This window comes from Salvia hispanica, chromosome 2 (genome assembly GCF_023119035.1).
Source record: "Salvia hispanica cultivar TCC Black 2014 chromosome 2, UniMelb_Shisp_WGS_1.0, whole genome shotgun sequence".
Lineage (NCBI taxonomy): Eukaryota > Viridiplantae > Streptophyta > Magnoliopsida > Lamiales > Lamiaceae > Salvia > Salvia hispanica.
In genome coordinates, this window is record NC_062966.1 from 9771300 (window position 1) to 9798958 (window position 27659).

The 27659-nt window shown below is 34.8% G+C and overlaps 4 protein-coding genes across 4 annotated transcripts; 2 read left to right on the forward strand and 2 right to left on the reverse strand.

The window, feature by feature from the left end:
- Positions 1-684: 684 nt before the first annotated feature.
- Positions 685-2764, reverse strand: LOC125204538 (protein DETOXIFICATION 24-like). Its single transcript, XM_048103226.1, has 7 exons — positions 2449-2764; positions 1840-2381; positions 1686-1772; positions 1547-1603; positions 1221-1459; positions 936-1141; positions 685-859 (listed from the first exon to the last, which is right to left on the reverse strand). The coding sequence occupies exons 1-7, from the start codon at positions 2725-2727 to the stop codon at positions 815-817; spliced, it is 1455 nt and encodes a 484-aa protein (XP_047959183.1). The 5' UTR covers positions 2728-2764; the 3' UTR covers positions 685-814.
- Positions 2765-4510: 1746 nt separating this feature from the next.
- On the forward strand, positions 4511-6685 carry LOC125203560 (protein KTI12 homolog). Its single transcript, XM_048101942.1, has 2 exons — positions 4511-4826; positions 5530-6685. The coding sequence occupies exon 2, from the start codon at positions 5530-5532 to the stop codon at positions 6436-6438; it is 909 nt and encodes a 302-aa protein (XP_047957899.1). The 5' UTR covers positions 4511-4826; the 3' UTR covers positions 6439-6685.
- A 6548-nt stretch (positions 6686-13233) lies between these two features.
- On the forward strand, positions 13234-15769 carry LOC125204214 (uncharacterized protein At5g49945). Its single transcript, XM_048102807.1, has 3 exons — positions 13234-14353; positions 15117-15320; positions 15400-15769. The coding sequence occupies exons 1-3, from the start codon at positions 13277-13279 to the stop codon at positions 15628-15630; spliced, it is 1512 nt and encodes a 503-aa protein (XP_047958764.1). The 5' UTR covers positions 13234-13276; the 3' UTR covers positions 15631-15769.
- Positions 15770-16024: 255 nt separating this feature from the next.
- Positions 16025-20961, reverse strand: LOC125206244 (embryogenesis-associated protein EMB8-like). Its single transcript, XM_048105527.1, has 15 exons — positions 20947-20961; positions 20482-20561; positions 20300-20389; positions 20136-20197; positions 19901-20007; positions 19200-19289; positions 18497-18619; positions 17938-18015; positions 17616-17701; positions 17496-17544; positions 17287-17343; positions 17079-17209; positions 16805-16888; positions 16650-16710; positions 16025-16487 (listed from the first exon to the last, which is right to left on the reverse strand). Exons 1-15 carry the CDS (start codon positions 20959-20961, stop codon positions 16131-16133), a joined length of 1470 nt encoding a protein of 489 aa, XP_047961484.1. The 3' UTR covers positions 16025-16130.
- Positions 20962-27659: the final 6698 nt, after the last annotated feature.

The window sequence follows — 27659 nt, forward strand, 5'->3', positions numbered from 1 at the left end:
GTATTCTTGTGGTCTCTCATTAATTATGAACAACTAGGTTGAGGTATTGATTCGCGGGAGAAGACGGCACGGGTTGATCAGTGATGAAGAACTATCTGGCCTAAGAATTGGCTTGGTGAGATAACATTTTTGCACCTCCTCATTATTTCAGTAATTCTAATCTAGACAGTTCTTTCTACTGTCCAATGTAACAGGTTTTTCATAGTGCAACACTTTTTTATTCTCTCACTGTTCGTGAAAATATCGGGTTTCTGTTGTAAGATATTTGTCTTTATAATTAGTTTTTGCTTCATTGTTATCAACTGTATTTCATGTTTAAGTTATTGGTACAATAAATTGCTATTGTATAAATTTGTGATTTTAGAACTTGAAATAATAATATAGTTTCTCATTAGGTATATGTGTTATTTTTTCTCTCTGTCTGATTTTGTATTTTTTAATAATTATTTTTTATTCTATGTATTTATGATTTCAGATGTCATACAATAATATTTAATTATTTTACAGTATAAAATAAGTTTAAATAAAAAAAATAGGGTGGGTGATACTAGTTTTAATTTAAAGTGAAGATTTGATCGCCACATTATTTTACTCAACTTGCAATTTGGGTGAGTTGAAAAGTTCACGTTTTCGTGACAAACGAGAATTGGGCTAATGTTGATGTAGTTAGAGGCAATCAATTCATGTTACGTTGTACACGTTATTTGCTAATATGGGAAATCAAGATTTTACACATTTTTAATATGAAAACCATGAAACTTTCAAGTTACAACTGAAAAAGCATACACAACAAACTCTGATTTTCAGAATCAAATTATTCCAAGTTCCATCTCTTTAGACGTGCTGAAGTCTTCAACACCTGTTCAAGGAAAAGAAAACAAAATTATGATAATATCCATTATTGGAATAAAGAATTTGTTGGTATTATTAGTGACCTCTTTATCCCAATTTGTTTTCCAAACCAAGTAGATCATGGCACAAGTCTCAGTTAGAACTCCAAAGGCAAGCCCTAACCATATCCCCTCTACTTGAAGATGAAGCACGTATCCAAGCACAACTCCTACCGGCAGTCCAATTCCATAGAAACAAACTAAATTTATGACCGCCACCTTCGTTTGCAGACCCGATCCTATAGCCACACCTAGCAAGACAACACAAACACACACAAAATGGGATCTCAACATTCACAACAAAATCTGTATTTGGGAGTTGAAACTGACCAGAGAGGACCGGGTAAATGCTAGCAAACAAGGCCGAAAAGGCAAGAAGAAGTGAGAGACGAGAGGCTGTGTGGATGACTGCCTCATCATCGGTGAAGAGATATGTGATGTTGGTGCTGAATAGGAAGCAGATGATCCAAAACAAGAGCCCTATCGAAGTAGAGGTGCCCATTAGCACTTTGATTGAGAATCTCACCGCTCCCGCGTCTCCTCTCCCTAGCTCATTTCCAACCCGAACACTGAGTGAGGGAGGGAGGGAAACACTTTTTCAGTCATATCACAAAGAGGAGATAATAGGAGAGGAGAGGAAGGATTAAATCATGTACCATGCAGCACCCATAATGCCCATGATGAACATCAACATCCAAGAAACTATATTGAGGCTGCAATTAAATAAAATACTACTACTACTCAGTAAATGATGGAGTAGTAAAAAAAACATGAATTAGTAGAGTGTTTACATACCTAATGGAAAATGCATTTATAGCAACTTGTGCATTTTCCATGTATCCAGCCAGCAACACCAGAATTGCATAGTACCACAGCTCCAGACTGCAACAGAGGGAGGAGGTCATAACAAACAACAAGGAATGGAATTAGAGAAATTTATGAGTTTTACCATATCATTACACCAGATGACAGTGAGAGCTTCACAACTGGCCATATATCCTTGAAGGCAGCTGTACTAAAACCTCTCCATGTCTCCGGACACCAACCTCCGAAAATGTACACAAATTCCCCCAAAACAAGAAACCAAGAAGAGACGCATAGAGCCGCCATAGCGCCACCCAATCCAAAATCCAAAACATACACAAAAAGATTAGAAAAAGCAATGTGGATCACAAACTGCAAACCCGATAGCCAGGCAACGATCATGTTCTTCTGCTGCGCTTGCAAGTACATCTGTATGGTCAAATTAAAGATGAGTGCGTATACGTATGGAATGAAGCAGAGAGATATATAGCCAGCAGATTCCGCTATCTCTTTCTGTTGGCCAACGAGTTTGAAGATCTGCGCCCCAAAGACGAAAACAGGGAGGAAAAGAGTGAGAGTGATGAGATCAATGAGCCATGAGCGCTGCAGGTAGATTCCCATCATCTCATAATGCTTTGCCCCGAATGCCTGCCCACACAGAGTCTCGGTTGCACTCGACATCCCAATCTGTTTACATCTCATAAATCATAACCACTACTTGTACTACTTAAACATTTGAAATGAAAAAAGATACCAATATGCCGTTGACGAAACGGACGCTTAGAGTTTGGACGAGAGCGTAGCCGGCAAGATCGACGGCGCTGATGTGGCCGATAAAAGATTGCGTGACGACGATGGTGCCGAAAGAGCTCACTCTTGCGATCACACTTGGCGTGGCAATCCTCCATATTTTCTTCGATTCTTCACATATTCTTGCTTTCAAATCACCATCTTCTTTTCGATCCAAAAGCCTCTCTTCAAGGCTGTTATCGTCCATGCTTGCTGTAAACTCGATCTGTATCCCCTCTGCCATTTTATTTTAATAATAATAGCAGTTGAAAATTTATTGGAGAGGGCTCCATGTGAAAGCTTTGTTTAGTAGAAATTTCGTGCAATGTCGTAAACACGAAATATCAAAATATCTAAATAGTACGTGGCTACGTGCTACTACGTGGTTATGTAACAAGAAAGACACTGGTAATAATAAACAAAACCTGCTACATTAGTACTATTCCCTCTGTCCAATTAAAAATTAAACGTTTTTCTTTTTGGGTTGTTCCATTAAAATGATACATTTCCTAAAATGGAAACAACATAATCTTTATTTTGTCCACTCTTACTTTACTCTATTTTCAATAACTCACAAAACAACACTATATTAAATCTTGTACCAGAAATCAAATGTTTCATATTTAATGGGACGGAAGGGAGTATTATGTGTTACATTTTCGGTTTTGCATTTAGAAAATAACAATTCTGTTATTTTTTTTATATTAGTAGTATTATCCGGTCGGACCGCGAACCGGCGACTGATTCGGTCTGGTTCGTCCCTAAAAACCGTTAGCACGTCGGACCGCCTTGAACCATCAGAACCGGCCGCTCAGACCGGCTGGGCCGGAAACCGGAAATCGATTTTTATGTTTAAACCAGCCGGAAACCGAAAATCGATTTTTATGTTTAAAATGTTTTATAAATATGAGAATACTAGGGTGAACCCTAGACCTCTATGTAAAATACCAACAACTCTACCACTCCACCACATGCACTTGAATAAAATAATGTGAACATTAATTATTTTTATAAATTAAACCTTTAATTTTTTTTCCACACAAATTAATAATTTATGTTAATTTTATACTTTTAAATAATTGTTAGTTGTGATATGTTTAATTATAATTATCAGTTACTAAATTTTATTTTTATTGGTATAATATATACATAAATAGTTAATTTACCTAACATTTAATATTATATATATTATTAATATAGTTATCACTTTATTAAATATTACTCCAAACTTACTAATAATTCACGTTTAATTTTATGTATTAACTAATAAAAGTAATATAGTATATATTTATCCAAATGAACTAAAAATTCATATTTAGTTGTATATATTGTCTATAATATTATTTCACCACATAAATTTTTTTGAATTAATATGAATTTTATCTATTTATATATATGTAATATGTACTACTTTTAACTACACTAATTAATAATTTATATATTTAATTATTATGTAAATATTGTCATTCACTTATTTTAAATACTCTTCCTATTTAATTTATATATAAATTTTAATACATGTTTTTGTTATATATTACTTTTATTACTCACTAAATTTTAATATATTTTGTAAGAGTATATTTAATTATAAATATTTGTATGATAAACAATAAAATGGTTCAACCAGTAGTTAAACCAGTTGAACCATGAACCAGTATCATCGGCGATTCACTCACCGATCCGATTTTTAAAACATTGGTTGTTTTTCTCTTTTAGTGTGTGGTGGTGGCCAGCCAACTTCTAGTTGCCGCCAACACCTTACTATCCTTAATCTGAAAATATTTCCCTTTTTAATCTTTCTCTATATTCCCGACTCCTACAAATTTCCAATTATTTTATATGATTAAACATGTTCCCTACAAATTTGACCTATTTATGTTATTGGGTGGTATACTATATTTCTATAATTCGTTACTGTTTTTAGTGTTTTAAAAATAAATCTGGAAAACGTGGCCATGTTTTACTAGTAAAATACAGTGCATATATGAGTGAAATTAGAATGCATGAGGATTTGCACTCACAAACTGCACAGCCCATCTTCACAATCAAAGCCCATTAGGACTACCCAAAAAGAGTAACCTAGATTTAATTTGCGTAGTTTTCTAATATTTTCGTAATACTAGCGTAATTCTAGGTTTTAGCTTTGAATTTTCCGATCCGTGCGATTTTTCTCCCAAATCTGATTTTCTTGGCCTTTTTGTTTCCAATTGGCTTCATTCTTCATTTCGCCTCTATTAATAGAATCAGGAATTGTAATTCTATAAGGAGGCTTTTTGATACCTAGGGTTCGCTGTTCGTCGTTGCTCTATCTTCAGGCTCACTGTAAATTGGTTTATATTTTTGGTACGTATGTTTCCGAATTGATTTTTTTTTTATTTATTTTTTTTATGTTTTTTTGGTGGTTTCATATGTGGAGTTAAATCTAGGTTAGGGTTTCGTATGAAAATTGGGCGTCTTCTTTTACTTTAGCTGGATCTTGCAATAATTTAGCTGCAGAGAATAGATAGGTTCTTCAGTTGTAATATATTCAATTAATTTGGGAAAATATATCTCCCAACCTAATTGCTCTAAGTAGAAAGCAGTGAAATGAGGCATAATAACATCAAGGGAAACTTAAGATGACATGTAAAAAATGATTGCTAAAAAGAGCACAAGATAGGTATTTGGATACATTTAGTGACAATGGTGGATGTCATGAAAGGAAGTAGTAGAGTTATAAGACTGGAATGGGTTTGAGATCTGTTACTTGAATTTTTTACATTGCCTATGTTCCTTTTTACCCTAAACCCTAGATATGGTACTGTTACTGTCTGGCATAATTGGTTCAAAATGAATACTACTACTATTATCTATATATCTCACAATGTTGAGTTTTGCGATAACTTAATACGGAATTACTTTACTGTTAAAAAGATAGTCTTACTCTTAGCAGTAGATTTTGGTAGCAAGTAGTTTTATTGTATGCACACTATTTTATCGAAAGAAGTGGTTGTGCATTGCTATAGTGCTTCATATGGAATAAAGCTTACACAAACAAGTCTTGCAGATGGCTTTGGTTGTTATTTGTGGTCAGCCTTGTAGTGGGAAGTCAACAGCCGCAGCCTGCCTGGCTGAAGCCCTTCAAGATGCAGAACCGAAGCCATCAGTTCGGATCGTTGATGAATCTTTGTTTCACCTCACACGGAACGAGGGCTATGCTAACATGCCATCAGAAAAGAATTTAAGAGGAGTTTTGAGATCTGAAGTTGATAGATCTCTGACCAGAGACAATATTATTATAGTGGATTCTTTAAACAGCATAAAGGGGTACAGATACGAGCTATGGTGTCTGGCTCGTGCAGCTGGTACAAGATACTGTGTCGTGCACTGTGATACTGAAGAGACATACTGTCGGAAATGGAATGAAGAACGAAGGGATAAATCAGAGGCGACTTATGATGATAAAATATTTGAAGATCTGGTTAGAAGATTTGAGAGGCCAGATAGCAGAAACCGTTGGGATTCACCATTGTTTGAGCTATGGCCCTCCAGAGATGGGATTGAAAAATCGTCCGCTGCCATAGTCGATGCTGTGAGATACCTGACAAAAAGAGTAGACTCAAAAACCAAGGATGTTAAAGTATTGCAGCCTACTATTGCAACACAGGGTGCACGACTAACAGAGGCGAATTCTCTCTACGAGTTGGATAGAGCAACACTTGAGGTAATGAACATGATCGTGGAAGCACAGTCCCATGCAGCCGGAGGTCCCCTCAATGGCGTGACTCTTGGGCCGGGCTTACCTAGTGTTGATATTTCAAGGCATGTTGGCCTCCCCGAGCTGCGTAGGCTCAGGCGAACTTTCATAAAATTAACAGGGCAGTCGAGCTTGAGTGGTCCGCCACCACCCTCAGATGCTGATAGTGCAAAGAGAATGTTTGTGGATTACTTGAACAGGGAATTAGAAAGCAATTAGTGCCAGAGAAAAATCTTCTCGACGTTCTGCAAATGCACGGCAGTGTCCATGCCGTAGAGTTTTGCATTATCCCTGGAAGCAATGCTGGAGACAAGACCTTGGAGCAACCGGGCCATGATTTTGGGATAAGGTGATTTAGCACTGTACCATTAAATTAAGCTTATTTTTCGAAGATATTGTGCTGTTTGTTTCGTGTTGTATGGTTAATGGTCAAAGCATATATACATATTATAACTTACTTTCCTTATCCATCTTTTGTTAGACTAGTGTTATTTGCTTCTAATCTATCTTTTGTTAGACAATGTTATTTGCTTTCAGTGTCAATTGTTTTCTACTGGATATATACAAATTAAAATCATTATATGCTTTCAAAAAATTAAAATACTTTATAAGAAAATTGACAAAAGAAAAAATGTTAAACACATTTGCAACATAATTATAATTTATCCACTTAGATGCATTATAAATGCGAATAGGAAAAATAAAATAGAAGAATAGATTGGTAAAAAAAAATAATGAACAAAGAAAATAGGTTAAAGAGAATAACAATATTGATGAAAACTAACGATACAGAAAAGAGAAAATAAGTGAATAGATTATTACTAGAAAATAATAAGTGAATAGATTCGTACCAAAGAAAAAAGAAAATAATAAACATAAAGAGGGTAAAAACATTGATGAAATATACACTTGAAAGAGAAAATTTTGGTTTTAAATAGATGCTTTCCGGTGCGGATCACCTCCAACATTTAATAAAACATCACCTAATACACCAACAAGAAATTGACATGCGTTTTCATGGAATATATTTGATTTACTTATCAAAAAAAAAAAAAGAAATTGACATGTGGATATTATTTATAAATTGATAAAAATACTGTCACTCCAGATTTACTCACGCCAAACACCCTTACTACACTGTAAATCTCTCCCTTCCCTCACAAATTGGCAACCACCATTAAATCTCTCTTTTCCCTCTTAATTTTCAAGCATTGCTTCCTATCTGAAACTATATTGATGGTTTATGATTAAATTCATGGTTATACAATGCACAAGAGAACAAATATGTAAAAAGAATGTTTTGGGGTACAGTCGTACCTCTTTGTTCTAACATAGATCCGCCATTGGTTATTTCACTTCCAGTCACATCTTAGAATGAAGCTTGACAAGTCTTTTACCTCCAGATCAAATTTCAAGACAATTGGATAACGTTTGGACCTCCGATGATAGTAAAAACCGAGACTGTGTTGTGCAGGAAATTTGAGTACAATTTTCCCCCTTCGTTCGCTTTTTTCTGTGTCTTTTGTTAACATGGACGGTTCCTACCATAAAGGTGGTTTTATATGTTTTAATTAGATCTATTTAAATAGTTACATGAATCAATTTCATTGGAATTTTTTTACAAGTTGGGAGGCCTAATAACCCAATAAAAAGCAAGTAAGATAAATAGTTAATTTTTTTAATATAATCAATCAAAGTTTTGCATAGTATTTCTTTTTCAAAATAATTACCAGTTCACATGAACATAATGATTTCAAAATAAAATGTTACCAAGTCCAAAAAGGGACTTCAATGGACTTTCCAACGATTTATGGTTTAGTGTCGTATAGGAAGGCCCCGCCAATTCCATCATTGTAGGTTGCAGGGATCTGATTTACTCGGGTCATTTTACCGAGATTTCTTTAGAGGTATAAAAATGATGGATGGTCAATCTCACATCATTTGACAAAATATAAGAAACCAAAGAATTATGGATTTATAACTCAAGATCTACACAATATTACAATTTACAACCAATCATTATATATCTAAAACTATATAACCACTAGAACAATAAGATGCACAATGACACATGTTACAGAAGACATATTATGATTGAGTGTCGCACACACATAAACAACGCGCGATATACCATTATATGGAATATATATCGGACTGGTTGACCGGTTAACTAGTTTCAAATTTTCATAAATCCTAGAACTGGAACCGGCCGGTTAAGAACCGGTAGGTCGAACTGAAACTGATGTGTAATTTTAATCCGAATTTATTATAATTTTAAATAGTTCAATATTAGTAAAATAATAATCCAATATCTGGAAATATAACAAATAATACCTAAAAATTCAAATAAATACACAAAAAATACAAACTAACAATACAATAATATTCATATATGGGTAAGATTGATATCAAGTATAGTAGCTCGGCCGGACTAATTTATGTTGGCAATTCTTTTATAAAAAAAAAGAGTTCTAAAATTTAGCATTTTTTTAAGAGGAGTTTTAAAAATTGAATTCCCTTTTTCTTTTTCTTTTTTGCTAAATAAATATTCATTGGAATTTCCAATACTAATTTATCTTATTGTAACTTTTTGGTTTAATACGGAATAGTTAATAAATCATTCATAAACAGGTTAAAATCGTATATTAAATGAATTGTTACATATATTTGTTATAAAGTTAAATTTCTATCATATGAAATGATATATTGTATTTGTATAGTGTTTTTGGAAATTAAAAACAAACTTATGATGTTCCACTCAGAGGTATAATGGTCATTTCACATAAAAAATCAAGGGCTAGTATTAACACATGTGATTTTTGAATTTGAAGTAGAAATCAGTTCACTCTATCACAGATTTACTTCACTATAACAAGGCGGGGTATAATGGCCATTTCACATAAAAAATTAGGGTTACACTCTAATTAGTCTCTCATTTATGAAAATCATGTCTCCCGCTCGATTCTCTCTTCTCTTCTCTTCTTCTCGTTCTCCCACGATCGATTTATTCTCACTCAACGTCAACGCCGTCGCCGTTGCCTCATTCCGTTATCGTCAACATTCCTACCGATTTAGAACTCAACGTTCCACTGTTGTCAAGATCGAACAAATGTAATCAAAACATAAAGATTTCTCAAAAATATAATAAATCATTTCTACCGATTTAGAACTCATTTTCCGTTAACATTTCTTCATCTTATTTAAATATAATAAGTATATGATGCATGCCATATAGTTATTTTGGTTTTTTTAATATCAGTGAAATGTATAGAGCTTAAAGTGAACTAATAAATGCTAAGAGTGAAGTGTTTTACCTTTGCAATGAATCAGTTTATGGTGATTGGTGAGTGAAGTATATGATGTATGTCTTATAGTATTTTGTATTTTCTGATTTAAGTGAAGTGTATAGACCTTAGAGTGAAATATATGATGATTGTTACTATGGTGAGCGGAAACAAGATTGAAAATGTATTGCCTAAAAGAAGCAATAATGAAGTGTTTTACCTTTGCAATGAATCAGTTTATGGTGATTGGTGAGTGAAGTATATGATGTATGTCTTATAGTATTTTGTATTTTCTGATTTAAGTGAAGTGTATAGACCTTAGAGTGAAATATATGATGATTGTTACTATGGTGAGCGGAAACAAGATTGAAAATGTATTGTCTAAAAGAAGCAATAAGAGAATACTCCAAAGGCTAAGAGCAAAGTATTGCAGTGCATTAATGTTGTCGGAAACAAACTATTAGTCATTGAATAACTTGGTGAGAACATCAAAGCATATTCAAGATTGTAGCAACAATATCAAGATAGATGTGGAAAAATGATTGTAAACTTTAAACGTCTCACTCATAATATGTGTCATTTAGTTCAATATAAAACTCATCCATTTCAATTAAATTCAATATTATGTTGATTATTTACTCCACTACAGAGCATATTTGCTTCACTATAAAGCATATTTGTGTCACTGTAATTCACTGTAAAGTTAATATATTTCACTGTAAGCATATAATAGTTCACTATATGCACAATAAACTTCACCGTAGTGAAAAACTACTCCAAACTATAAGGCATGTTCAATTTACTTCACTGAAAAACAAAAAAACGGTAGACTATAAGACATGCACAATATACTTCACTTTATGCTCAATACACTTCACTACATGAAAAAACAGTACATCATTAGAACATTACACTTTATGCATAATATACTTCACTTTATGCTCAATATACTCCCTCCGTCCCATGTTACTTGCACTATTCCATTTCGGCTCGCCCCAAACTACTTACGCTATTTTTAGTTTAAGTTAGAATTAATGTATTTAATTAATATGTTACATTAAGTTAAGTGCTCTTTATTAAGTGGTGTCTCATAACACTTAAAATTATAATTTAATTACACTGAAAAATCACTCTCAAATTTACGGCCTAAAATAAAAAATGCGAGTAACATGGGACGTAGGGAGTACTTCACTTTATGTAATAATAAAAAATCACATTTACTATTACCAAAATTAAAAAAAAATCATATTTACTTCACTGTAATGAAAAAGCAGTACACCATAAGGTATGCTCAATATACTTTACTGTAAGCATTTAATAGTTCACTATATGCACAATATACTTCACCATAGTGAAAAAGTAGTAAAATATAAGACATGTTCAATTTACTTCACTATATGCACAATATACTTCACTGAAAATGAAAAAAAAAACAGTATACTACACTATAAGACATACTACACTATAAGACATGCACAATATACTTCACTTTATGCTCAATATACTTCACTTTATGAAAGATTAAAAATCATTTTTACTTAACTGGAATTAAAAAAACAGTATACCAGTATGCTCAATATACTTCACTGTAAGCATTTAATAGTTCACTATATACTCAATATTGGCATATACTTCACTATATGAAAAAACAGTACACTGTAACCAATATTCTTCACTCAAATATTAAAAATCGTTCAAAAGTGAACTAAACATTTTACAAAGTAAACTATTTCTGTGAGATTCTCACTGCCTCTGTTTTGTCTTCTCTTTCATCTTTTTGCAGTACCTCGAATCATGGTGTCCAATCTCGTGATAGTTTCAATCGTGAATTTTGGAAGAAATTGTGAATCGTGGATGAGCTAAAAAAATCACGGATATATGGTGATGGTGAAGAAACTGTAAGTTTGAACTAATAATATTGAATTTCAGAAATGCCCTTGGGCTATATTTAAGCAATAGGATTACTTAAGCCATAGGATTAATTTGAGGTATTAAAATGTGTGACTGAGATTTATTCTCTAGTTATGCACTTAAAATTAGTTAAACATTGACCACTTCTCTATAATTATATTCATATTTTACATTATACATATCAAATTCACAAATTACCGTAATTTATAGTATATATCGAATTTTCATATGCCGCGGTATGTGAAAACCGGGGCGGACACACTTGGGAGAAGGGTGGGACTTAATCCCTTACCCAAAATGTAATTTTTTTTGTTTTTCTAATTCTAAGTTCTCTTAAATTTTTGAAAAATCATCCATGGCCTAAATCATCAAAAAATATACGACATAAAGGACTGAACTTAATTTGGGGAAAAAATTGCAGACAAAAATGAAGAATTATCTCAAAATTTGTGATTGTTCATTTATTGTTTCAACATAATAGTGCTAGTACTTATTATTCCTTCTAAATAACCAACTGATAAGTTGCGTATTAAATTTCCTTTCCAAATTCATAACTTATTTTCAATAAATTGTGTATTAACGAATTATAAATCTATCAACGGTGATAAAAAAACACATTTTTTATGATTAGGGAGAAATATATACTACTCTCTTCGTCTTATTCTAAGTAACACATTTTCTTTTTTTAGATCTTCCAATCTGAATAATATTAGTACATTAATACTCTCTAAGTATGAAAATATCACTCTCTCTACTTTTTTCCTCTCTTACCTTATCAACATTACATAAAACCTCATGCCGAATTAGAAATGCTCCACTTGGAGTGAGACGGAGAGAGTATTAATTATAAGACATACTCCTTCCGTTCCATAGTAGTGAAGTCATTTCCGTTTTTAGTAAAAGTAAACAAATTTCTCTCATTTACTTTACTCTCTTAATTTATTGTCTCTTTATCTCTCTATTTTTTTCCATTTCATATACTTTATTCTTCATTTACTTAAAATGCGTGTAAAAAAATGGCTTCACTACTGCGGGACATAGGAAGTATATAGTCAGCCCTTACTAGGATATTTTTCTGCGTCCGTCCCTGATAATATACCAAAAATTATAGTAGTATAGAAAATATTCAGTATTTTTGGTATTTTCTCGATACAATAAAATCAATATTTTAGTATTTTCTCCACCCCTACTATACTTTCATTAGGAGAGGGTTATACCGTTTTGATGCATTAACTATTTTATTAAAATATTTATAAAGTAAATATTTATCAAGTAATTTATACTACTATATAGAGTATATATTTAATTGACGTGTTTTGGATGAAAAGATTTGATGCGGATCTAGTTCGCAATACAACTTATATTGATTATTAAATTATGTAATTTTGGTATTAATTTAACTTATATTGATTATTAAATTATGTAAATCTGAAGCCTAAATAAAAATCCATATTTCAGTTTTAATCATTTTATCAAATTAGTACTTGAAGTATAGAAGTATCTGTCATTTATTTTTAAAACAGGTGTGATCAAAGGTGAGCTACAGTATAATTAAAGTTGTTTACTAAGAATTGATTAATTGAACAAATCATTTATTAATAGTATATTATAGAAATCAATTGAAAATATATTTTAGTCACAATTATTGTACAGTATTAAAAATTTGAGTAAATGGATTGCAAAATGTACCTGCATATATTTATTTGAATTTTTGTCGAATGTATTTAGATATGTGTATAATATTGAATAATGGATAATAAATCCTATTCCGACTAGTAATTTGATATCTTTTGGGAAATATAAATAGTCGAAAATAGAGATCAAATCAATCAAGCAAAGCACCCACTTTCTCAATCTCAACAATGGCGATTAGATCTTCGTCTTCACTCCTCAAATCCCCTCTCTCTCTCCTTCTCCCACGAGGCGACGCTTTCCTCTACCTCTTCGCCCTCCTCTCCATCTTCTCTCTCCTCCTCCACCACCTCACTCCCGCCGCCGCCGCTCAACCCCACTTTGAAGGATTCGACGCCGATGAAGACGACGATTTCGCCCTCGGGGAACCCAAATCCGAGGACTTCATCCGCTCCTCTCCTCCTCCGATTACTCTCTCCACCTCCACCCCTGAGTCCCACCACGGCCCTCCCGAGACCGAGATTCAATCCCCGCCGTCCGATCAAAATCAAAATCAAAATCAAAACCCTAAGCCCGCGTCGTTTGACTACTGGGATGAAGACGAATTCGAAGGAATCCCTCCGACTGAACCTATCACTGAAACTGCTGCTGCTGCTGCTGCTGCTGCTTCCTCTCAATCGGATCCGGTCCCGGGCTCCGAGGATTCGGTTAATGATCTGAACTCGGATGCGAAGGTTCCTAGGAAGATTACCTCGTTTACCGTTGAGATTGCGTGCGTTTCATTCCTAATCGTGTTTGCCATCAACTATTTCACTGGGAAAAAGGAGAATGAGAATCTGGCTTTGGCTTGGGCTAGCAAATTCGCGACCAAGGACTCGATCTTCGACAAGAATTTCAGCCTATTGGGAGTCGGAGAGACCGACGACTCGCCGCTGCTGTTGCAGGAAGGGAAGAGTGTGTTCAAGTTCTACGCGAGTGGTAGGAGGTATTGCTCGGGATTGCTGGCGACGATGGAGCTCAAGAGCCGGCACGATTTGATTTCGCGGCTGTACAACATGGTGGTGCCCTGCAAGGATGAGATCACGTTTGAGGTTTACATGAATGATGACTCGATGGATCAGGTGGTTTTTGCTTTGGCCAGGAAGAAGATGGCCAAGACGATGCACAAGGAGCTGAGGGATCTGCAGAGGTTCGCTGGGCTAGTCAATCCCCCGAATGGGAGGAAATGGGTGGCGGATGAGCTGCAGGTGGTTTCAGAGTCCAAGGAGGTTGCTACCGATTTGATCACTGATGCTGTGCTTGATCAGGTTTTTGTCTATGCATTATCACTTCAAATTGCAGTATTTATTTGGTGATGGATTTATTATCTGTTCAATGATTTAGCAACTCTTCATCTCACGATAGAGTAATGGGATTTTCATATTCAGGGTTTAGCGAGGTTTTTCTCTAAACTCTTAGAATGAGCTATATTGCTGTTTTGTAAACTCTTGTTTTGATAATAACAATGGATGTTAGTATCATAATTATTAGGACTCTGAGATAGAGTAGAGTTTGATTTGTGCAATAATCTCAAGAAAACTTAGTCTAGTTATAGCACACAGCCACACACTATGCATCATGTTATTTCATTGGCATTGTTGTGAAACGGTTGGAGCTTTGTTCATAGTATTAAGTATTTGCAAGCAGTTGTGTTTAGTTAACTTGTAGATGTCTTATTAAGATTCATACATTGACGAGCTTTGAAGTTTTGGGGATATGGTAAATAAACTAAACCTTATGTTCAATCTTGCCTAATTTTTGTTTATTTCCAAACCTGTGTATGTTTGTTGTGATATTTGTCACCAATGTTGTGGCATCTTCATACTTGGCATTTGTCTGTCTGATGTGTGAGATTGCTTTCCCTTTCTCTCGTGATACTTTTATCTATTGTCTTGTTGTCATGCCTTTTATTCTGTTTGATAGAAAAGTTTGTACATGCTTTTGTATTAGTACATGGAAAAGGAGGGTCTGGTCAAATAAACCTCCTCTCTTCATGAGCGTAATGTAATACTCTCGTTGGAATTGATACAGGTTTTTGGCGACAAAGCTTTTGAAAAATTTGGAAAGGGTTTTATCTCAATGCATTTCTCGGATCAACAGCCAGGGTCAAGCAAAAAGATGCTCATGTTTAAGTTTGCTCTCCCTGATGAGAATAACATGGCTGATATGACTCGTTTGGTTGCTCTTGTACCTTACTATATTGACCTGATTGGACGATACAAGCTCAGTTCACATGTAAGTATAACATCTTATTCGGTATGTTTTCAGTATTGTGGTTAAAGGGTTACTTAGTGAACTACGGATTGTATGCCAGGCTCGATCGAAAACAGAAGCAGCCAGAGCAAAGGTTGCTCAGGAGCTGTACAAAGAACTTCAGTATGCGAGACAAGATGCTTTGCAGAAGAAGAAGGCCGAGCAGAGAAAGAAGTTGGAGGAGGCTGAGGCGAAGCTGAGTGCTGAGGCTCTTCGCAAGAAGGAAGCTAAAGACCGTTCTCGCCAAATGAAGAAGGCCATGCCGAAAATGAAGATGACCAAGGCTCATTAGATCTGAAATTTCAGCTTTAGACATTATGTCATTGTTGTCGTTTACATTTGGATTACGGCTGTCTCCAATGACTAGAAATTTTTCTTACATGTATGCCACAGTCAGTTTGGTCTTTTTTCAACCTTGATACTTTCACTGATGCTTGAATATAGCAGTTGCACTAGTCCTAATATGATGTAACGCCTAGGATCCTCTTATTTGGAAAAAGGTTTTGATCCATACCCCACTTACAAAGAAATGGAACTTATATGAGGACTAGTAAACATAAAGCAGCATTCTTCTTATTTCGTATAGTATTGTTTTTGATGAATGGAACCTAGGATCTATTGTTATTGTTTTTGATGGATGGATTCTGATTAAAACAGAGTTGAATTAAAAGAGTTATAGAATTTGCTGACTAAAAGAAGCATCAAAGCTTGGTAGTCGTCAGTAAAACTGATGCTGTGTTTTTTATATATATCTCATGTGTTACAGATAAATACACGCATTTGAGGTGCAATTTATGGGGAGGAGAAACGAGCTTTAAATCTTTTACGGAGGAAAACAGACACAGCAGAGCCCACGAGTGGCCAGGTAGTAAGGAAGGCAATGTAGGCAAGCAGCCACAGAGATGTCTGATTCTGACGAGAGAGTTGATTCAGGCGTTTCATCACCGGAGCAACAATGGTGGCCATACCTTGATCAGTATTTGGTGGCTGGCTGAGTTCAGCATGGATTCTGTCTCCAGCTTTATTTTGTTCTTGGTGTTCGACTTGTGTTTCATCGCTTACTCCACCAACCATGCCGTCTTCAGAGAGATGCACGTAAGGGGCCTGATCAATGGATGACTCTCCGGGGTTGACGGAGGGGACTGAAATCTGCGACTCACCACCCAAAAAGATGCTACTTGATCATTCATGTTTTATACATATCAGAATAAGTAACTATCTTAATATATAGAAATGAGATGATATAGATTATTTTTGCACCAAACAAAAACCAATCAGCATATAGTAATAAAGAAACAACTTCTCTCCCACCTCTATTTTCCGGGGACTGGATTGCAGAATACTGAAAAATTCATCCACGGCCCTTACCCACCTACAAAGTGATAAATCAAGTAGTAAAAAAGAAACCATATCCAACTAACTAGTAGTACATTTTAAAGCAGTTAATTCAGTTGAGCATAGTTTACCAGACACTTTTTGCAGTTAACCCTTCGAAAAAAGGTAAATGCCCTCCATGTTCTGTTGTAGCTAACACAACGTTTTTATTTAACCTGAAAATAATTATGTATAAGAACAGGAAACAAAAAGGCACAAGGATCCTTGTTAACATTGATTCCAAGAAAGTTTTCAAACAAGTTTGGGGTAGTTTCCCTCTTTCCAAACGTCTTTGTCTTTCCATACTTTAGAATCATTACAAATGCAATTGAAAGTTGATTAATAGTTGATGAGCAGACTATGTACCTGCACTCATCCCATGGAATAGCTTCGCGTGTACATATAGGATCATCTAAAGCACTGATGCAAAGAAGGGGCACCATTACACTTCCCACAAAATTAGCACTGCTACAACGCCTATAGTAGGTATCCACGGTCTGAGGAAAACCATGAGATCATTCAGTCCTTCAACATTGGCTACAAGGAGAAGATGATTCCGAGCATGGATTATTACCTCATAGTTACCAAGAACACGAGTTGCTGAATCATCAAAGTCCCGAACTGAACGTGACTGCAGATGTGAGGTTTAATCATGTTTAATCATCTTCATTCAACATAAAGCAGAATTTTTCAATGAAGTTATAGAATCCATAATAATGTTGGAACTCAAATGAAAAACATTGTTTGAATACCGACAAGTGTGTTTATAAAATCAAAAGCTACCTTTTGAACGCCTTCCCAGTTTGAAATTCGAGAAAGGACAGCTTCATGCCTAGAAATTTGCACACAGTGAATGTTCAATTAAAGAAAAAGTATGAATGAAGATGAGCTAAGATGACATACATTTGGGCATAGTCTTTCAAGCCAACCGCCAACGCTTTGTTGTAAAGCCTCTGTATGAGTTTGCGGTTCATAAATCTGTCACATATCTGGAAAATGACAGGGAATCCAATTTAGATTACCCTAACAACATACATCATCAAGGTAACAGGAATGTAAATGTTAAATGCATTGTTCTCTTGGAAATCAGATATGGATTACATAAACAACTAAAAAAAAGATGATATAAATAAAACAAACAAATAAACACTAATGATATGCAAAATGAAGCAGATATGAAATGACAAAAAGCAAACAAAACTGGTGATAAGACACATGTACCAACCAAAAGATCCCAAGGTGAACAGATTGCTGCAGCTCCAACCACAGGAGCACTCGTTCCCTCCTCAGCAAGGTATTTTATCTGAAATCACAAGTGAGTGAGAAATACGAACTAGCGAGATGCAAGACCTAACTGCACAAAAATCATTGAGCAATGACTTTCCGAAGAAGCTCAAGGCATGTCACTGTTGTATCATCCATGATTTAACCGGACGCATATTTCCTTTGGTTTGTTAAATCATGACTTATGCATCTAGAACTTGCCGTTTTTTAACAGACTAACTCCAATACTGACATGTCAGAACTACACAGTTACAAAATTAAGAGCCAGAATCTGTTGAATTATTGTGATAGATGCCAACCATTGTACATGGGTATATTGAACCTCTTCGAAGAACTCCTAAACTGATTAAAGTATTTCAAATGGTATGTAATATTCTCTACTAAAAGGCGGTCTTACAGATCCTTGCAAGGGAAATCCATATACAGTTAAAAGAGCACAGCTACAAAAATATACCATCAATGTCTGTTCTTATAAAAGTATAGAGCACAAGTATGTATACCAGCATGTTAGCACCTATGCTAGTGCCAACTACATATAATGGAGCCTCGGGGTATTGGCAGTGAATATGGTTGATCACATTTCTTATATCCTCTGTCCATCCACCATTGTAGAAGCAGTCCGACTGTAAAATATGTAATTCAGAGATGTTTTCAACATTAGAAAGCACATGAACTGTTTAGACATAAGAAGAACTGTTTTATTTATACATAATTTAGACATAAGAAGAACTGTTTTATTCCATCCAAAATAGATGTACTATTAACTTTCACCTGATAGACTTGTCCCTATATGATTAGCCTACTGAAAGGATTTTGTGTATTTTTATGTTCCTTTCAAGGGACCGTGGTACTCAAGCTCCGGTCTTACTTCTATCTTCTATGGAATTTATTTTATTTATTCAATAATTGCAATCATCAACTGAATATGAATATTTTATTACCATGCTGTTATCTAACTATAATAGATAATCCAACTTATTATATTTGAGTGTGAGATTAAATCAAATCTAAGACAAAACTAAAAAGTGGTGCAGAACTTCAAAGAACTCCAAAAGGTACAACTACATTCACCTAAAATTTGCAGAACTTTCAAAGTAATTTATAAATCCAAAAGGTATTCAAAGTCAGCTAGTCTAAGAGTAACACAGCGAACATAACAATATGATTGCTTACAGCTATCAGTGTTCAAATGCCAATACTTACAGTAATCGATACACCACCTAGTCCCCGATGATTGCTTACAACAACGCTCCATCCTCGTTTAGCCATAATGAATGCCAGATGTTTAACATACTGCGTAACAATATTATCAGAGATCGGAATGGCAGAGGGATAGCACAAGATGTGAGTGTGAAGTGTTGGACAAGCTATGAGAAAGTAATATTTACCTTGAAAAACATAATGAAAATGAATGAATTCGAAGAGGACATTGGTGGTTATACAACTGAAATTAATCAGCTTTAGGAGATAAAAATGAAAGATGTCATATCAGCAAATGCAAGAAGATAACAGAAAGGCGATAGTCTACTAACGTTGGTGCTCTGGGAATAAATAACACTAGGCATAGTCTCTCGAGAAAAAAGGACAACATACTTTGTTTTTAACTGGAAGCCAACAATATGCAACTGGTTACTATGGTAGACAATATAGGTTGCCAACAAATTAATGCAATACATAACTTATATTCTCTTGTACAATACATTTGTTGTCTAAGTGGAAATGAGCTTAATATTGCACATTTAGAAGAATGCAAATCAGAAAGTAGAGTATGATTTGTTTTGCTGTTTAGGTCATTATGATGCACCCAACAAACATGCCACCATCAAAATTACAATCAAAACAAATCATACTCTACTTTTTGGCTGATGCATTACACCATGAATGATATGAGGTAGATAACTTACAGCTGAATCAGATGCACTTGTCAAACCAGGAACAATAATTAAGATGGGATTTTCACCATCTTTCTGCACATGACCATGACCATCAACTTGAAAGGCTTGCCCCTTAACTACAACGAACAACCAAAGCCAAAGCGAGTTAACCAGTAGTATCATATATGGAGAAAATGAGGTTTCTTCATTGTGATATGTCAGCTAGTCTAAGATTAACATATCGAACAAAACAATACCGTGTTACCTTGGGCATTCTCGACCCAATCCAAAGCTAGAGTTCCACCATCAGAGGTCACAAAAATGTGCCTGCATAATGCATCCAATCAGTTCAAACACTCAAACATAACTATTTCTCAGAATTAGGAATCTACTGTACAGAATATTCTAACCAATTATGCACATTCTCACCTTTTGTATCTGACCTTGGGGGGATTTCCAAAATAATGAAGAAAAGTTGTCTGGAGATTTGGACTACATAACCATGGAGTTGATAAATACCTTATTTGAAAGAAAAAACAAAAGCACAAGTGTTAGCTGCAAAGACAATACAGCAAAGTGCGGAATCATAAAAAATAGTGCTATTCTGATACCTTCCATGAAGAGTTCTACACTTGGAAACGACGTCGCGTAAAAGGACAAAAAAGGAAGAAATCCAATGATAAAGTACACCCTTCGGAAAAAGGGCCTCAAACGCAAGGAAGCTTTTTCATGTATCCACCTATTGCCGGAAAAAGGACAACCCTTTACGGAGAGGAAGACGAACAACAAGCGATGGAAAACTATGATTTATCGATCGGTCCTCCTTAAAAAGATTGAATCTCGTGTCAGAGAGGGAGAAAAGAGAGATACTTTCTATCAGTCAAAAGCAGATAATGCCCCCCCCCCTAATGGAATGTTTAACCGATCCATTCCGGATCGACCGAATTGGTACGGAAGTTGTAACATGGGAAAACCACGGAAAACACGACTTATTTGAATAACCCGGTGACCCACCAATTGTAGAAGTAGGATTTTTTGAAAGCAATAAGCACTTAAATAATACAATTCAAGTATACCATCTTCTTTCTCATTTCGAGGAAAGGGTGCGGAAGGAAAAGGAAACAACGGAGGGATCCGAATCGGACCTAAATGGGAATGACATGAAAAGTCTTTTTCAAAACCTAGCATTAAGGGCGTTACGACGATATACGAGAGAAATAGAGAAAAACTCGTGATTAGTGTAGAGGAGAAGATTTGTTTATGATATAGTTCAAGAAAGAGTCGTCTCATTTTTTCGTTTTTTCTAATTCATTCACTTCCACTTCAAGACTGGTTCTGAACGCCGCGTAACATCATCTTCAACAAACCTCCACCGGCTTATACACTAAAAAGCTGCTGATATACGATACGCTTACTAAAAGACTTACTTGAGAAATTAAAATTGTTATTTTTGCCAAAAATAAAGTGACTCAGTAATCTTGGACGTCCTTGAAATGTGAATATTTTTAGGATTAGTTGATTGAAGTAGTACTTATGCAACTTCGGAAGAAGAAAATAAATACTCCTATTTTAAAACTCATGGCATCTAAAGGTTAAAAGTTAAAATCATTGAGTTCATCCAATCCTTTTTTCCTATACCTTTAGACTTTTGTACTTATTTCCATAATAGATGTCATATTTGAGTAATAGCACGGGATTAGTAAGCGAAGAGTAAAAATAGTATATTTATATTCTTCTTTCCATAATAGATGTTATATTTGAGTAATAGCACGGGATTAGTAAACAAAGAGAGAAAATAGTATATTTATATTGATGTTAAACTTTTTCTATAAAAAAAAATGTAACATCTTTGCAGCAAAAAAAAATTATGACATTTATTTTATGTGGTAGAAAGTATCCCATTTGAAACTCTCTAAAAATAGAATTGTTATTTTCCGGGTGTAATTTCTTTGGAAATATTGCTATTCTTCCTAATAGGTTTTGTCTTCTTTTCGATTTATTGTAAAAAATTATATTCATCTCATTCTAAACGATATATTTTTCTCTTAATAAGTATATCCAATTCTAATTGACACATTTTTTAAAATAAAAATATCAACATCTTTATTTTATTTTCTTTCTACTCAACTAATAAAATAATACTACTATATAAAATCTCGAGTCAAAAAGAAATTGATTCACTAAGAATGAGATGTGCGGGGTATTAATTAATATTGTGATAGACTTCCGGGTTCTTTATAGACCCAGTTTTAGGTTTGTGGGTAATTAGACTCAATCTAGCCTTAGGTATTATTGTTACAAACTATACTTTAATTTTACAAATATATACTCCCCATCCTTAATAAGTTTTTCATATTTGATTGGCACTAGTTTTAAAAAATTATACGATTTTATTGAAAAAATAAGAGAAAATGGTTAATGGTATATACTTCCTCCATCTCACCGATATGATTGATTTGTATTCAACATATAATTTAAGAAAATGATATTTATTGAATAAAGTAGGAGAGAAGATAAGATAAGAGAGATAAAAATAGAATAAAATAAAGAGATTAAGAATTTTATTTTTAGTTAAAAATGAAAATCAATCATTTGTAGTGGGACAACGAAACAAAAAAAATAAATCAATTGCAATGGGATAAATAAAGTACTGCTACTTAGTTTTATAATAATTGCGAGTGAAATTAGTTAATAAAACACGAAGTTTATTTATCAAAAATGACAAAAATGAAATAAGTTGATTGATAAAAATTAAACAAAAATGATAAAAATGAGACGATTAATATGGATAAGATGAGTATTTAATTTAAACATCTCAGCATCACTTTATTAAAATTGAAGCATATCTCACAATTTTTGATTCCACTAGTATTTTGAAAGTCATGTATGCATACACACTTTCTCACTTTTTCGCAACGAACTTTGTATCATGAAACAAAGCCATTGCATTTTACCCATACAAAAGAACATAATTACTCTAGTGCATATACTCCTACTAAATATTAAAATTGTGATTAATAAATTGAAGCAAAATTAGAAGCTGGTCAGAGACTCGAGTTATGGGATCCACAATCCACATAGAGGTAGGAATTCTTGAGTGTGCACACACAACGGTACGATTTGCTTCTCCCTCATTTTGCTGCTTTTTTTAAAAAAATTCCTATATAAAGAAGGAAATTGGAAATGATGTGAAGAGGGTTCGAACTCGGCACCTCAAACAATAATATCTAAGCTCATTGTTGCTAAGACAAAGACTCTATACTCACTCATTTGGCTTATTTGAGAGAGTTTGTTGTGCTGAAGTCATGATTGACAACGAGCTTGTTGTTTTACAGTTTTGCATTATGATACCTGATAAGTCATATTCTAAGCCTTGGTTACTGGCCAGTATGTCGTGAAATGCATGTATGTTCTGCAAAACAATTGCTTAAGTGTGCAGGATTAAGGGATCCAAGTAAGTAAGAGACGATTCGGACGACGCAGGTGAAAAGAGCGATAAAAAAAAGCAATACTGACCAGGATGCATGCCGGAGAAAAGGCTCGAGATGGAGAAGACGGATAGCTGGGATGATCATAAACAAGGGCAGAAAAGTCAAATTGTGAAGGAAGTCTACCCTAAAAGCAAGGGCAAGCCTCCCTATAAAAGAAGCCACTTGGAGAGAGAGAAAGAGTTCTCGTTTTTTGGAGTTCGAAAGAAAGTCCAACCACTACACTTAGTAGAATCCTCTCTAGAAGATCAGTCTTTCAGCATTATTCAGTCTCTCGTTCCTCGCCACAGCTATGGTCACTTGACGTCCAAAAGTCTGCCGGAGAAGTTATCATTCCATCGTTCCAGCCAGTTCGTCGTAGTAGTCTAGCAGTTTCACCGCCCGGAGTGGCAAAACAATCGTTATTTGCTTTCTAGTTTAATTTTTACCTGCTTTCTTCGTTGGATCTGTTGCAAACATTTATCTTTGTTGCCTTTTGAAGTACTTGGTGAAGATCCAAACGTTTAAGTTATGAAGTTTCTATTTCGTATGTCTCTTTGGTTTGAGTTTCCTTCATTCTGCCTAGGGAAGTTAGATCTAGTTATCGCTTTTAATTTCTAAGTATGCGCATGTGTTTTCCTTCGAGTAGGCTAGATCTGAAGTTGTTGATCGAAATTTGTAGTTATGTTTCAGTTTAAGTTTTCGTGCATGAGTTTCCTGTTTTGCGCTGTTAATACCACCTTGCATGTTAGTCAGTAGAAGTAATCTGCAGTTTCAGCTGTTCATCTTAAGTTGAGCATTTTAATTAATGGATCTTGAGTTTGAATTTATGAATCTGAGTTTAGTCATGGAGTTTGTGTTCATATGATTTCTGTTAATACTTGGTGAAGAAGAAAACGTCAAAATCAACTTTTGCCTTGGACCATTTTTGCTTTTTAGTTACTTTTGCTTTTGTCTCTTACTTTTCAGTTGTACCTTCCAAACCTGTCAGAAAGCCACCCAGCCACCAGACATACCCTGTTGTCTAAGTTTCCTCTTTTAGTAACTGTTTACTTTTCACATGTCTCTAAAATACCTTGTCCCCTATTTTCACGAACACAACCACATGTCTGTCATTTTCACGCCTACTAGTCAGTAGAGTACCATCTTTATTTCTCGCCTAGGTAGAATCCCAACCCCAAAAGCGTGGTAGCTAACCAAAAACACACAGGAATATCACCACAGTTATCCGAACGTGTCCATCCTTGTGGGATTCGACCCTTACCTCTACTATACTAACCAATAGAAGTGGGTTGTGGAAATTTATTTGATACCAAGTTACGGTTGTCGTGTCAACGACTCAGCTAGTTTGGGAATCTTATCCTGATCAGTTGGATACACTCTTGCATTTACACACCCGACTGAAACCCGAGACCATCAATACCGTTGCTATTTTTTGCTTTTGTGTTGTCTAGCACTCTAGCCAGTGGCGTATGCACATGGGAGAAAGGGGGTACATATCACCTCCTTATCAATTCAATGTTGTTTCTAATTCATATCTCCTTCTGAATTCGCGTGTACGTTTCATTAATTGTTTTGTTTTTAACAAACATTTATTACTTTAACCACTACTAACTTGCTCTTTTTTAATACCAATTTTATATTCTTTCATAAATAATCTTCATTAATTATTTTTAATAGATACTTGTATAGGGATGTACTAAGATGACAATCATCTTTATTGTAACACCATACCACTATTTTAAGCTATTGGATCTGAAAATCGTGTGTTTGTCATGCTGCCACGTGTAAAAATAAAGAGGGGTAAAATAGGAAATTTCTAATTTTACGTTACCAGATTGCAGTGCTTCATTCATTGAATATTGCAGTCTTACCACAACAATATTGCGGTTCTGGGTGACTGCAATATCTAATGGTGATAGTATCTACAATATCCTAATATGAAGCTGCACAAACCGTGTTTTTTCACGAAACTTAATCCTAGGCGTCCATAGATGAGATCTAACGGACTATATTGGTGGTATGATGTTATTTTAACTATGGTGGCACCCTAGTGCACCCCTACTTGTATATAGTGTATAATATTTTACAAACAACTCAGGTTTAATTACTAATTTGGAGTAATTACTAATTTGGAGTAAGTATCATAAAGTAATATTTATAAAATTAACCTCCTCATTATATATAATACAAAAATGCATAACAAAATTATACGTAGGGCATTTTTAGGTTATACGCAGGACATTGCATAATTTACTCTCTACGTGATACTATAAAATAATTTTTTATTTATCTAAAATGAAGATTTTTGGTAAAAAGAATAAACACATATTTTATTTTAAATATTGGCACATTAATGAAACATAACAAAGAGAACAAAAATGATTAGTCACATCGTGAAATTTTAAGTCGCACGGAGTAATTTTTTCGCATCCCCATATCGAAAATCCTGGATACGCCACTGACTCTAGCTCTAGCTATGACTTGGTTGGTGTTCCCTTGAGTCTATTATTTTTTGCACCTTAGACTTGTTGCTGATTTATATTGGACTTATGGCTCGTCGTCTAGGTGGCTCGGTTATTGCATAAAAAAGGATGTATTCTCTTTGAGGTTCATTTTTTAATAAAGAATCTCTTCAACATATTTAAATTCAGAAAGATATGTTTTAATAAATTTTGTTAATTTGAAATGTATAACAATCATAGCAAAGAAATAACTAGAAAAAATTTAATGTCCCAACAAAAAGTATAAATGCGGTATGGATGAGATACGCAACAGTATACGCCCATGATTTTTATGCCATTATGATAATTAAAACATGGATCAAGTCGTTTTTATTGTTGGACATTGCGTATGATAATTATAACAACAATGTAATGTATCAGGTCGAAAAGAAGTCAGTCTAAAATATCTATTGTCCGAGGAATGAATTTTCTACTTTTCAAAATAAAAGGAAAGTAAATGAAAATTTTTAAACTGATAAGTAGTATAGACAAGATAAGATAAATTGTTGCTTGATAACTATCGTCGGTGGATAAGAGTAATTGATTTGTTGTTAGAATTCTTGTAGACAAAACGTGCAGATAAGGTCCATGTAGTTGCTAGCTACTTTATATATGAGGTCCTAATTTTCCGAATTCTTTTACTTTAAGAATGAGTGATATTATAAAAAAGGCTATAGTATTACAAGTAGAAATGAGTGATATTAGAAAATGGCTATAGTACGTAGTAATTTATTAGTATTACAAGTTCAATCTTCATGTATACAAAAATTTCATGCAATTATTCAGATTCGTTCAAAACCTTAAATTTGTTGATTAGTGTTTGACATTTCCTTTTGACTTTTTTTAAAAAATTTATACTCCATCCATCCCCCAAAAGGGGTTTTAAAAAATTTTAAAAAATAAAAAAAGTTATAAAAGGGGATCTCACTTAGTTTTAAAGAAAGGGAGAGAGTGAGTTCAAAAACTTTTCCATTTAGAAAAGTGAATCAAATTTATTTTAATAAAATAAAAAAAATAATCCTTTTCGAGCAAGGGATCAAAATGTTAAATGGAGGAACATGAAAAAAGGGAGAAATTTTATTAGTACATTATTCTCTTACTTTTTTCTCTCCCCCCAATTTTGGGGCCTTTTGGTGTTCTAAGAGCATCTCCGGGGACGTCGGAAGTCCCAGACGTTTACCGTGTGGTGGGGACACGACGCCCCGGGCGCTGGGGATCCCCGATATCCACCCAGGGGGGGTCTAAAAAAAAAATTTTTTTTTTAAAAATCTATAAAGGACTTCTTGAACTTCATTTCATTCACACCATTTGGGTTTACAAGTTTCTCTCTAAAACCCACAAGTTTCATTTCTACTAAAATGGGGTACAAAAAACTCCCCACCACGGGGGAGGGAAAAACACCCCGTTTTCCCAACGGAGGGGGAAAAATTTTTTGGGAGAATCCCGATGGCGGGGGAATCCCCAAATGGCGGGATGGGAATTACCCCAAATGTTCTACAATATGTACAATTGGTAATCTTGGGGGGGATGATGCCGGAAAGGGGGTGGGAACCCCCAAAATGGCGGAGGGGGGGGGATGCCCCGGGGGTGAGGGGGCGATGCAGCAGGGGGGCCCCCGGGACGCCAGGGGCGTCTATCCTCCAAAAATAGATTTGTTTCCGAATTCCCCTAGTACTATTGGGGACTGAGCCCCGGATCAAGACTTTCTTTTTGGGGGTTGGGGCTATCGCGTTCCCAAATCCCCATGAGGGAGCCCGTTTAAAGGGGGGATGGGTAAAGGCAAGGGCAAGGCCCCGGGGTGGGGGAGGGGGGCAAACC